Source organism: Pimephales promelas, chromosome 22, assembly GCF_988280905.1.
Source record: "Pimephales promelas chromosome 22, fPimPro1.hap1.1, whole genome shotgun sequence".
Classification (NCBI taxonomy): domain Eukaryota; kingdom Metazoa; phylum Chordata; class Actinopteri; order Cypriniformes; family Leuciscidae; genus Pimephales; species Pimephales promelas.
Window position 1 is genome coordinate 19,573,514 of NC_142790.1, and position 12,940 is coordinate 19,586,453.

Sequence of the window (12,940 nt, forward strand, 5' to 3'; positions counted from 1 at the left end):
GGAAAATCAAGTTGAAATGACAGAAATTGGCGTTACATTTTCATTCATTTTATTAATAAAATGACCAAATATTATTGACTATTAATTAAATAGGTTTATGAGGTTTAGACACTTTGGACATCTTTATTAATATGGTTAGATTTACCTAAGGAATTTAAAATAAGCTCTAACACTAAAGTCAAATCTAATCATAGACAAGTCAGTTATGGTTGTTTATGTAACAAGTGAGATAAGACTGAAATATAGAAAGTGTCAGAAATGTATTGACAAGAACTTGATGAGAAAATGCAGTAAGACCAGTTATACACACTGACATCACACATAAGCACATATCCTAAAGTAAATATGACATAGTAAAAGAAGACACCTCTGCTTAAACATGATATTTAACCTTTGAGAACATACCAAACTTGAAGGGTAAGAAATTGCAAGTGGACAATAACATTGCAATGAAAACTGACCCATACAGTATTTGGATGTCTTGTTCTTACCTTAAGTAATGGCTCCATTTGTAATCTACATGTTAAAATGGAGTTTATAGGAGCAATCAGTTTCTTTTACCCTATTGAATGGATATGAACACCATAAAATGGTAAGAAGTGTATTGTTCTCTGCTGTACAGTGACTTACACAAAACCAGAAATACTTGAGGAACTACTCCCTACAGAGTGATGCAAACACAACACCACCCAATTTACTTCTACATACTTCAAAACATGGGTGAAATGATGACTGCCTAAAAACATTCCATGAGTAAGACAAGGGTGATATATTTCACATATTTCATTTTCAGAGATTATCAGTTGATAATCTTTCTTGCTCAAGTATAATTTAGCAAAATGGCTGAAAGGCTTAATTTTCATTAAAAGAAAGTTCTACAAGCATTCTATTTGAACATGCAGGACACAAAAACACAGCCAGAAGTACTGTAATTCACAATACTTGTAAATTCATTAATATTTATTTCATTTTTCAGGACTCAAACACATTTTCATGTGAGCAATGAAGAGGAAGTGTACTCCATCCTCCAAAAAATATACAGGACAATACAGCAATAAACAGCCATACCAAATTTTGTAAACCATTAAAACTGTAAATATACCAGCTTTAAATATATTGAACCTCTGAAGTCATGTCATTTAATCTTCTGTACAGATAAAAATAGAACAATAATTACATCAAATTATTGAATAACATCTATATCTATGGAGAGGATGATACAATATAAAGAAGAGCTAGGACAGAGCAGAAGATTTAAAGAGGAAAATACAGATTACACATATACACAAATGCACACACACACACACACACACACACACACACACACAGATATTTGGCGGTACCTCAAGAACACTGGAGCATCTATTCACCACAAGATGACTGTATTAGAGAAAAGGGACTGACTGTGGGTGTGTATGGGTATGGGGTGGGGGGATTGGTGGTTTCTCCTGCCCTGCCCTGAGAATGATGGCTAAGACAATACTCTTTTTCTATTCTTCCAGTGTACGGAAGGAGTTTTGCATGTCTTCGTGGAGCTGGCCGTAATCAGCTTTGATCTTCTCCTCACCCTCTTTCACAGGGTCCTGAAATGCAGTTACAGACATTTTGAAAATGGAATATAATGACAATTTTAAAAACTAAAATAAAACCATTTAAATAAATAGAAAGAAACAGTCTTGTTTTATTTCATAAACAGTAAAATTTAAAGCTACACTGTGTGATTTTTACCCCCATCTAGTGGTGAAAAGGTATATGACCATCCAGTGAATATTAGTTTCTGTTCCTCTCAATTTCGATTTCGTTTTAACTCCTACGGTGGCAAATGTAGTCCAAGATTAACATGGCTTCCAGTTCGACCTCGTCCATGAGTGTTAACTCAAACGTAAACGCAAAAGGCGAAGCTTGAATTAGCGGGTATGTCCCTCTTTGGCTAACGTACTTTCAAGGTGGAGGGGCAACATGGTGACCGACATTAGAACCCCTTACCCGTATTTTCAAAGGCATATTATACACTCACGAGAATACTTTATTACTTGAACAAAGTAAATATACATTAATGAGCACATATATTTTTGAAAAGAACTAAGTGTTTTTAGCTAAGAATAAATTAAGAGTTACACAGAGTAGCTTTACAGGTGAAGGTCAGTTCAGCGTGGAACTGAAAAACAAGCATGTTAAGCTTGGATAGCAGAAAGTATTTTCAAATAATTGTAAAGTTTAAAAAATATATTAAACATTTCAAAAAAATAAAAATTAAAAAGAAGATAATATTCAACCTCTGGCATGCAATATGATTATATTGCACTGTTTGGCTTGTTCCTGATACTTGTGAATAATCAGCATAAAAGAGGAACCAAACTACTAACAAACCAAGATAACGGAAGCTCTAATAAATCAAGTGGCACAGACTATTTCGATACAATCAGGGTGTGAATCATTTAATCTGGGACGACTCAAAAACAATCCGTGTTTACATCCTGTACCTTAAATTTCATGGCGCTGATCCTGTAGAGAATTTCTCCCATGTGCTCCCGGATCATGGACCAGGTGATCTTATTGTCGCTCTGTGCAGTGGTCTCTACAGCATGACGAGCCATATCATAGAACGCAATCATGTTGGACAAGATACCTACCGTCTTATAGAACGGACAGAACCTGAAAATGAAATCAAATTTTTTAGCTTCACATTTTCCCATTCACCCGAATGTGACAAAAGCCAAATAATCATCAACTTATACACATCACAAGCATGTGTTCACTACCTGTCATAAGGTGTGTATCCATTTTGCTGTAGGAAATCATCCTTGATCAATTTAGCAACTTCCAGTGTGATCTTATCAGTTTCGGCCAATGATGCCTATAATAAAAATAACATGTATTGTAGAATGTTTCAATTAAATTGGCTGAATAATAATAATAATCCAACATAATTATACAACAAAATAAATTAAGTATAAGCAATGTGTACAAACAGTAAACATGCATGAACCCACAAACTCACCTTCCCCACAAGCTGCACAATCTCAGCCAAGTCCTCCTCCTCCTGCAGGATCTCTTTGGCTTTGGTACGCAGCGGCACAAATTCAGGGAAGTGTTTGTCGTAGTACTCATCCAGAGCTCTTGTGTACTTGCTGTAACTAATGAGCCAGTTCACTGAAGGGAAGTGCTTTCTCTGAGCCAGCTTTTTATCCAGACCCCAAAACACCTGAAAGAAAGAATGAGAGATAATATGACCTTTGAGACCGTTTACCTCTTGAAGAAAAAACAAGGTTATTTTTCCACCATAAGAAAGTTTTATGACAGGAATGAGAAGAAAATCTAGAATCTTCACTTACTTGTACAATACCAAGCGTAGCAGAAGTCACAGGATCTGAGAAATCTCCACCAGGGGGAGACACACTGCAATTAAAACAAAAGATGGCGCACATTAACAGTAACAACAATAGTTATATATTTTAAGATTTGTTATATCAAATATAAAAGAAAACGTAAAAAGCAAATGAAGAAGAAAAAGCATGGAATCAAGTACTTACGCTCCCACAATGCTCACACTGCCCTCTCTCTCTGGGTTGCCAAGACATTTAACTCGGCCGGCACGCTCATAAAATGAGGCCAGACGTGCTCCGAGATAAGCAGGATAACCGCTATCTGTGAATGAGAGCACACACAATACACAAATTTAGTTTTTCATTTATAATATTTTACATGGTGGCTGAGAACAGTCACAGCACACGTACCAGCAGGCATCTCAGCCAGACGACCAGAGATCTCCCTCAGAGCCTCTGCCCATCGAGAGGTGGAGTCAGCCATCATGCTCACATTGTAGCCCATGTCTCTGAAATACTCGGACAGCGTGATTCCTAGATGGAATAAACACCCATAAATGATGAGAACACAGCCGCTACATTTAAAGTGCACATTATTTCTTTATCAAATACTCTACAAACCTGTGTAAATAGAAGCTTCTCTGGCAGCCACGGGCATGTTGGATGTGTTGGCCACCAAGCCTGTTCTCTTCATGATGCTCTCTACCTTACCATCCACCTCCATGGTCAGCTATAGGACAAGAGAACTGTCAATCACCCTCCTGAACCTTCCATTACAATTCATGTGCTGCTGTTGGTTCAATAATAACTCGCCTCTGGGAAATCTCGGAGTACTTCAGACATTTCGTTACCGCGCTCTCCACAGCCCACGTAGATGATGACATCACTGTTGGAGTACTTAGACAGGGACTGAGAGATCACAGTTTTACCACAACCGAAAGCACCAGGGATGGCTGTGGTTCCTCCCTGCACACATCTGTCAAATCAAACAGGGAAAACTAAAAGAGCTGTTGAACCAAAACTTCTACTGTACTTCATTATTTAAACCAATTATTTAACCACTCCCATTTCTTTTGATTGACATTTATCAAGTCTTTCATTATTGTGAAAAAAATTGGGCTAGATTCATGATTCAAATTTTGGAGAATTATGGAAATATTAACATTATTATAAAATTATTATATACACAACATGACTCACGGAAAAAGGGCGTCCAGTACACGCTGACCAGTCAGCAGGGGGTGATTTGCAGGAAGCTTCTCAGTGACAGGTCGGACCTGACGCACGGGCCACACTTGCACCATGGTGAACTTCTCTTTCACTCCCTCGAAGTCCAACTCCAACACCACATCCTGACAAACACACACATGCACATTGACTTCCATATCCAAATAATTAACATTTTACTGTTACTGTTTCTAGGCTCACCGAGACATCATAGTTTCCAGGTGGAGCCACATACGAGACTGTTCCTCTGCTTTTTGGCGGTAACATTATTTTGTGTTTAATAAGAGAGTTTTCAAACACCGTTCCATAGATGTCACCTCCTGTGATGTGACTGCCAACCTGTGATGGACACAGAAACAAACATTTGATTTGATTTTCTTTGAGGTCCACAAATAATGTTAGTATATTTAAGTACAAGTATATTTCACATCATAATATTGTGATGCCTCCATAATTCTGTAGCTTAACTTAAAAATAAACTAATCATTCTCTTACACGCAAGCTCTTGATTGGAGTGAACTCCCATTTTAGATCACGGTTAAGGGCACCAATGTTGACTCCTCTGGGAATGTAGATACTTTTAGTGAGGTCATTGATGTCTTTAAGGGGACGCTGAATACCATCAAAGATTGAACCCATGATTCCTGGTCCTAACTCCACAGAGAGAGGTTTCCCTGTACGCAGGACAGGGTCACCAACGGAAACACCAGCTGATGAAAGCTCAGGAAAACAACAAAACTATTTCATAGATTCTACACAGCGCATAACAGCAACTGCAGAAAGTGTGTCCTTTTCTAAGGTAAGAATAGGATACATGTCTCTTCATAGACCTGGATGGTGGCCATGTCACCCTCCAGCCTGATGATCTCTCCCACAAGCTCACAGTGACCCACTCGCACCAGCTCGTACATGGCAGCTCCCGCCATACAGGTGGCCGTCACCACTACAACACAATTAGAGAGTCAGTGACAATAAATGGAAACTTCAAAATGATTTATGGACAGTTTAACAATGATAAAAAAACCCAAACAAAAGCTCTAATTAGTCATGACATAATATGAATAAAATAAAATGACAAATGAATTTCTACTAACCAGGTCCAGATACACCATGCACATATCCAAATTGTCCCTCCCGCTCCTCATCTTGGATCTTGGGCAGCTTGGAGAAATCCATTTTGAGTGTGTCTAACACAAAATAGTATAATACATTTATTAAATTAGTGTAATTATAGAGATTACTATCTTGATGATTTATTACTTTCTTATTTTTTTCAGTCATCATTTTACATATTTATATCAGAAATATTTGTAGTATTCATGTTATCCTGTGTAAAAAGCCCATTTATATTTATACAAGCAACATTTATATAGGCATACTGTGACACAAAACATGGAACAGTGTCACATGACCAAGGGCACATGACACTGACTGTAAAAGAAACCATGTGAGGAAGTGGGGAAAATAGACAGTTGAGCAAATCTGGAAAATGTGTGTTATGTAGTGGTATTGTTAGACAAATCCTTTTTAATTTGATAACTACAACTAAACATCCCAAAATAATATAAAATAATGCATTACACTGATACATTTATTCATAAAAAATAACCATCTATTTCTGTCATTAGAAGCCTCAAAAAGGAACCAGTCGAACTTCCAGGTTTTTGTGAATTTATAATCACATGATTCTCCTATGACATCTGGGATTATTGGGGACGAATGATCCATTTAATATTTAGTATGTTCTCTACAGCATACACAGCATGAGGGCCCAACATTGAGGGGAACGACTATTCATTTAAGCAACAATCCTGCATAAATAGGATAAAAAACATAGAGAGCTGACTTTTGACATCATGAATTAATAATAATAGTAAAGTACTGTTAGTAAAGAAAAAATTACGTGGTCTGCAAACATAGAATGCTGTTGTTGACTGGAGAGAAAGAACAGCAGACAGAGGCTGTGTCATATTGGTCAAAAACAATACAAAAACCTCTGCACTGATAAAGATTTTAAGATTAAACATTTCAGTATATTAATATTTTATAAACATTTTAATCCGTGTAGCTGTTGTATTTTGCAATGGAGATTGAGCTGCAAAGAGATGCTGCATGATCACATGATCACGACGATGCTGCTGATATGATTTGACCTTTGCTGAAAATCTAAGGCAATTTCTTTCTCCCAAAGCGCTACAAAATCTTAATATACGGAAACACGTGAGGAAATCTATCTAGATAATATATTGAAATGCCCCACAATTTGTTTAGGATTCAAGTGGGATGTATTCCCAGTGCTGCAGAGGAAAATATACATGTCACGAGAGATACGAGCTGCGCGCAGATGCGAATCGAACAGTGATTCAGCGACATAGTGTAGATACAAAACAGCACACTAATCAGTTAAATAATGGTTATTAACGAATAAATAAACTACAAAGCAAATCTAAGAAAAAAATACTATAATAATATTTTCATCTTGAGTAAATACGTAGCCACGGTATAATGCGGTCTCAGCACTAAAAAAAAAAATGTTGATAATTTCCAAATATACCTCAGATAATGAGACGGTCCTGTGTCCAGATGCTTTGGTGAGAGATGAGACGAGAAAAACGAAATACGAAAAAAAATCAGCTGACTTCATTCAGTTGAGAGCTGACGTCACGGCCCCGTTCTCCCTCTGCAGAGTGAAGTGTCTTTGCTTTTAACTTCATATCGCCCCCTACTGTGTGCGCCGTTGCTTTCTCTGGGTCACAAATATACATCATTATTTCTAAAGAATTCTTCACTTGAATCCAGCAATCGAAGTAAACAAAGCAGTTTCTCTGATTAATAAATGTCTCCGTTTTCACTGTTTTCTTCATTGTTTTCTTTAAACTATGCAAGAAAAAAACAGAAATCAGTTTATGTAAGACTCAAAATAAGAAAAATATAATTATATAATATATAAATGTGTACTACACATTCAAAAAGTCAGTCATAATGATGATTGTGGAGTTTTGTGCAACAATGCAGTTAATGCAGTTGCAATCTCAACACACAAAAACAGATCTCTGTGGATTTGATTTTAATGGATCACAAGGCTAAAAAGTTTAGGCTAATTGCTGAACATCCGAACAGTAAGTCAACATAATTCAACTGTTAATTTATTACAGAGTGTGTTGCAAAGCTATTCATTACCACTTCAATTTTTTCCCCAAATTTAATGCTGCAGCCTTATGCTAAACTGCTTTAAATGTCCTTTTCCCACATAAACGTACACTCCACATCCCATAATGACAAAGCAAAAAAAAAAATGATTTGTTCTATTTGTATTAATGTCATTAATATATTAATTGCTTGTTTTATCTATTAGAGACTGTATAGATTTTAATCTTTACTGATTTGATTTTACAGTCGGCCACACATCGGCTATTTAAAGGCTGTTTTGTAAAAAAAAAATTCTCCTTCGTTGAGAAGATCTTCAACAGCATTTACATACTCCAGACTTTATATTTTAATTCCTATCTACATTCTGAAGGTTTGTACAGTTCATATTTAATTTGCCTGATTTTATACATTTAAATGTATTTTTAAAAAAGGTGTTTTTTTGTGTGCGTGTGTGTGTGTGTGTGTTTTTTTTTTTTTTACCATATTCACCTGGGGTGTCTTGCCTTAAAAATTATATTATATTTTGTCGATACATTATTTTATTTGGATTAATAGGGCAGGACTTGTATTTTCAGGGCACAAAATTACCTAAACGTAATTTCCCGTTTTTCTGTTTCCTGTCGCTTGTTGTCAGTGGTGAAGGTTGACAGCAGCAGTCGCCCAGAACTAGCGTTGCCAAATCCTTTGTTTCGACTTGTTACTGATGTGAGATTGTAAGTGAATATCCAAGGATTAAACGCGTGCTCATGTCTATCCACATCACATCAACCGTTATAGTCTATTAGGACAATTTCAAAACAATTATAACATCTTTTAATTTGGTGCTTATCCTGATTTAAATTGTTTGCGGCGAATTAATCGCAAAGATCTGGCAACCCTCGGCCACAGCACAGAGGCAAATGCGGACTGCTTAGCTAGTGTGCTAGCAGCATACATGTGGAGGGGATCACATCCCAAACTCTGCCCAAATTCCCCTTTAGACTGCCAAATACCGCCAACTGCCCCTGTATCTCTCACAACAAACGTGTTTTCTTCAACATGAAAGGGTGAGTAAACAGCTAAGAAGAGTCTATTCATTTCAAGTAAAGTTTTCCCCCTCTATTCTCTCTTTTTTCCAGTAGGGGGGCAGTGGAGTTGGTCTAATGCTAGCTGCTAGCTCTCTGCGCGCTTAATGTGGAGAAGAATTATTTGCGCCGCATTTTCACACCCAGGCTTTAGTCATTGCCTTACCATTTTCACCAGTTGTCCGAAAACTCCTTAAAAATCCCTCATATAATCTAGCGTCAGATTTATTAGAATGCCAGTACAAATGGCACGAGTTAAGTCCGTGCCAAAGTGGATCGTGTGTCGAATCTAAATCCGAAAATGTTGAGTCAGTCTTCAAGTTGCTATCTTGGTTAGCCAGCCACTCTTATATTCCTCTAAAATAAACTCTCATGGATTCTGAAGCCGTTAGTTTGACAATAAAGCTTGTTGTCATGTTGATTTCTTTCATATGTGTGAACATTTTGATGTGAATATTGAGAGATGTGACACACGTGATGGAGTGAGCTTAGCCACATAGCAGCATATCCTCTATGAAAATGACAGAACACGTTTAGGGGTTTTTAAGACACTTAATGAAGGTAGTTACTTTGAGTTTTGGTGGATGAAATTATTGTAATAAATATATAATGTTGCGTCATGATAGTTTCACTGAAGTGATGCTTTGATCATGTAAAAAGAAAATTAATGACATTGCATTTCTAATTCTCTTTAAATACTTTTCAATTTAAGTTTCATAATTTTTTTTTTCAATTTTTACATGCACATCTTCAATAGCAATACAGTGGTACCCAACCCTGTTTTGGGAGGGCATCCAACAGTAACTTGCACACACACATCTGACACACCCATTACAGGTCTCTGCTCTATGGAGCAGATGAGCATCGGGTGTGTTTGATTTAAAAAAACATCCAAAAATGTGTATTTTTAAGGGAGACTCCAGGATCAAGGTTGACCGTCACTATAACATTCTCTGAATATGTTTGATAGTATTTGAAAGAACTGTCATTCTTGCTTTATGACAAAATGGGAAACATTATCTCAGTAGGGGTCAGACTTGCTATTTGAAACCAGTGCACTTTGATGTGATGTTTGGGAAACATAAGGTTTTGTTATCGTAATGGTCATCCACAAGTATGATGTGACTGGAGAAAACATGAACACTAAATATGGGTTACATATTTAGTATCCATGTTTTTCTCCTGTCACCTCATCTGGTCGTTCAAGTGGCAGTGGTGAGCATGTGACCAGCAGCTGTTGTGTTGGTGTTGGGCTGCAGCATGCTGCCTTCCTATAAATACCTGCTTTATACACTGCTGGTTTACTGTGATCATACAGTGACCCAATACATTTTTGGTCAGACTTTAGTTTAGGGTCCAATTCTCACAATTAACTAACTATTAAAGGAATGGTTCACTTAATAATGAACATTCTGTCATCATTTACTCACCCTCAACTTGTTCCAAACCTGTTGAACAAAAAATAAGATATTTTTAAGAGTGTCTGTAACCATACAGTTGATGTACCGCATTGACTTTGATAGTATTTTTTTTGTCCTACTATGGAAGTCATTGACTTTGGTACGTCAACTATCTGGTTATCGACATACTTCAAAATAACTTCCATTGTGTTCGGCTGAAGAAAGAAATTCATACAGGATTGAAACAACTTGAGGATCAGTAAATTATCACATTTTTAAGTGAACTATTCCTTTAACTATGACTTTTGCCTCAAACTCCTAATTACGTATTGGGTAGAATTAAGTGATGTAGAATATCATCATGCAGAATTTTTCAGGCATTATTGAGTGCTTTATAACGAATAAGTACTCATGAACAGCTTATGTGTGTACAGCTAGTTGACCATTCTGCTTTTGTTCTAGTAGCCGGATCGAGTTGGGGGACGTTACACCCCACAACATTAAACAGTTGAAGCGGCTGAACCAAGTGATCTTCCCTGTCAGCTACAATGACAAGTTCTACAAAGATGTTCTTGAAGTAGGAGAGCTCGCCAAGCTAGGTAAGAAACAAAGCTTATGTGACTTCCTAATGATGCTTTTGTCAAGATACGTAATTAACTACCATTCTAAAGTTTATGGTTTGTACGATTTTTACAATTTTTTTTTTTTTTAAGTTGCACAAAGATTCTGCTCACTAAAGGTTCTGCTGTAATTATTAAATCAAAATTCATTAAACCGGTAATATTGTGAAATATTATTACAAATTTAAAATGAAGATTTTCTATTTGAATATATTTTAAAATGAAATTTATTCCTGTGATGGCAAAGCTGAATTTTCAGCATTATTTCAAATCAAAAGAATAGCATTTATATAAAATGGAAGATTTTTGTAACATTTATAAGTGTCTGCCACTTTTGATTAATTTAATGTATCCTTGCTGACTGAAAATATTAATTTCTAAAATCGTATTGGCTAAAACATTTAAACTGTATTGTAAATAGATTCCCGCTAACCATTTAAACCTTCTGCAGCGTATTTCAACGACATTGCAGTTGGTGCCGTGTGCTGTAGAGTGGATCACTCTCAGAACCAGAAGCGCCTCTACATCATGACACTGGGTTGTCTAGCACCTTACCGCAGACTTGGCATTGGTAAGATTTGTTTTCTGACCATTTTTAGGTGCTCATGTGTCCTCATTTATTTCAAAGGGTATTCAGGAGTCAGATTCCCTGCAATGCCTGACATGAAGACTTGTGTAATCCACATGAGCAGTGATGTTTGAATTTTGTTATTTGAACATTTTCCAGTTACTGATCTGCATCTTGCCATGTTTGTTTGAAGGAACAAAAATGCTGAACCATGTGTTGAACATTTGTGAGAAGGATGGCACTTTTGACAACATTTACCTGTGAGTCTGAAAACAGTCTTGTGCTTTATTTGTTGTGAAACATCCATCTGTCTCATTCATATAATGTTTAATGTTGATACTTGAGTAACTATGTAAAGTCTGCTGCCAAATGAATCACTGAATATGTAAAGAGTCTTTTACATGCTAAAGTCACATGGTTTTGGTTTCTCTTTCATGTCTACAGTCATGTGCAGATCAGCAATGAGTCTGCAATTGACTTCTACCAGAAATTTGGCTTTGAGATCATTGAGACAAAAAAGAACTATTACAAGAGGATAGAGCCAGCAGATGCCCACGTTCTTCAGAAAAGCTTGCGCAGCCCATGTGCGCCCCCAGCAGGAGAGCTGCAGAAAGCCAACTAGGGGTCGAAGCGCAACACCACATTGGTTTCTTCCCCAAATGGAACTGTAACAGATGCCCCAGGGTTGACACTCACCACTTTCTTCAGAGGACATTTTAGACAGAAAAAAAATCAATGACGTATTTGCTGCATTTATTGTGCAAAAACTTTAGTTTCAAATTAAAAAAAAAATTTTTTGGTTTCATCATTTAGAGTTGAAATTACATGGAGGTTTTCAAGCAGAATTCATAAGTGCTCCAAAAAGCTGCTGACTTCCTATTGATCTGACATGGTGAAGGTTGTTTTCAAAGTATACAGTTTGCATTTTTTTTTAAGGTAAGGGGACATCGCTTTGCTTGGACAAAACAATAGAACAAAAGAGGTAAAGTCTTTTTAAAATATGACTCGATACGCCCCAGCTGGCAACCTTGGAGGGATTGTTTGAATCGTCTTAGGGGCACTTGGAATCCGCAGACCTCAATCACCCCGCCATCTGAGCCCTCGGACATGCGGCAAGGGAATCTGCAGGTAGCTGAGACCTCCTGTTTCACCATACAGGCAATATGCAATGTTGGAGGGTTGCATGTGATGCAATGTCTCCTTGTGATGTCAGCCGCCTCAGTCTGCGTTGAGGCTAGCGTAAAGCCCCCTCGAACAAGAGAGTGGTACTGTTTTAGTATGGAGGAGGTTAAGGGGAGTAAACTCCACTTGTTTGTGAATGTTTTGTTTATCAGCCCATTATTTAATATCCCCATCTGTTTTCTTCCTTTTTTTTTAATATGTGGATTGAGTCCGGGCTTTTCCTGGGGTTTACAGTAATGCTGCCTGTGAGATGTTATAGCTTCAGATAGCAAGATATGGCTTTTTTATGGGCCTTGACGGTTGCATTGTTTATGGTTTAAGGACTTAAATTTAGAGTTTAGTAGTTGTTTTATTTGAAAGTTTCATTTCCCCCCACCTATTACCTGCCTGACTGTTTCTAACT

General features: G+C 37.1%; 2 protein-coding genes across 3 annotated transcripts; one reads left to right on the forward strand and one right to left on the reverse strand.

Annotated features, from left to right (window-relative positions):
- Positions 1-924: 924 nt before the first annotated feature.
- Positions 925-7,226, reverse strand: atp6v1ab (ATPase H+ transporting V1 subunit Ab). Its single transcript, XM_039666988.2, has 15 exons — positions 7,108-7,226; positions 5,648-5,740; positions 5,368-5,496; positions 5,049-5,263; positions 4,755-4,892; positions 4,527-4,678; positions 4,140-4,302; positions 3,948-4,056; positions 3,738-3,860; positions 3,534-3,648; positions 3,336-3,399; positions 3,002-3,205; positions 2,763-2,857; positions 2,484-2,655; positions 925-1,583 (listed from the first exon to the last, which is right to left on the reverse strand). Exons 2-15 carry the CDS (start codon positions 5,727-5,729, stop codon positions 1,491-1,493), a joined length of 1,854 nt encoding a protein of 617 aa, XP_039522922.1. The 5' UTR covers positions 5,730-5,740; positions 7,108-7,226; the 3' UTR covers positions 925-1,490.
- A 1,113-nt stretch (positions 7,227-8,339) lies between these two features.
- naa50 (N-alpha-acetyltransferase 50, NatE catalytic subunit) lies at positions 8,340-12,163 on the forward strand. 2 transcript variants are annotated; one of them, XM_039666989.2, is made up of 5 exons: positions 8,340-8,749; positions 10,630-10,766; positions 11,239-11,358; positions 11,549-11,615; positions 11,800-12,163. In XM_039666989.2, the coding sequence occupies exons 1-5, from the start codon at positions 8,742-8,744 to the stop codon at positions 11,975-11,977; spliced, it is 510 nt and encodes a 169-aa protein (XP_039522923.1). In that variant the 5' UTR covers positions 8,340-8,741; the 3' UTR covers positions 11,978-12,163. The 2 variants fall into 2 exon arrangements, with proteins under 2 accessions (XP_039522923.1, XP_039522924.1); XM_039666990.2 differs by having other exon boundaries at positions 8,607-8,749; positions 10,633-10,766.
- Positions 12,164-12,940: the final 777 nt, after the last annotated feature.

Excerpts from the sequence above, each read along its gene's own strand:
- atp6v1ab (XM_039666988.2), bottom strand. The coding sequence starts at position 5,729 with ATGGATTTCTCCAAGCTGCCCAAGATCCAAGATGAGGAGCGGGAGGGA. Across the intron at positions 3,649-3,737 it reads TCTGGCTGAGATGCCTGCTG|ATAGCGGTTATCCTGCTTAT; the intron begins GTACGTGTGCTG and ends TCTCATTCACAG. Across the intron at positions 3,400-3,533 it reads AGTGTGAGCATTGTGGGAGC|TGTGTCTCCCCCTGGTGGAG; the intron begins GTAAGTACTTGA and ends TTTTAATTGCAG.
- naa50 (XM_039666989.2), top strand. Across the intron at positions 10,767-11,238 it reads AGGAGAGCTCGCCAAGCTAG|CGTATTTCAACGACATTGCA; the intron begins GTAAGAAACAAA and ends AACCTTCTGCAG. Across the intron at positions 11,616-11,799 it reads ACTTTTGACAACATTTACCT|TCATGTGCAGATCAGCAATG; the intron begins GTGAGTCTGAAA and ends TCATGTCTACAG.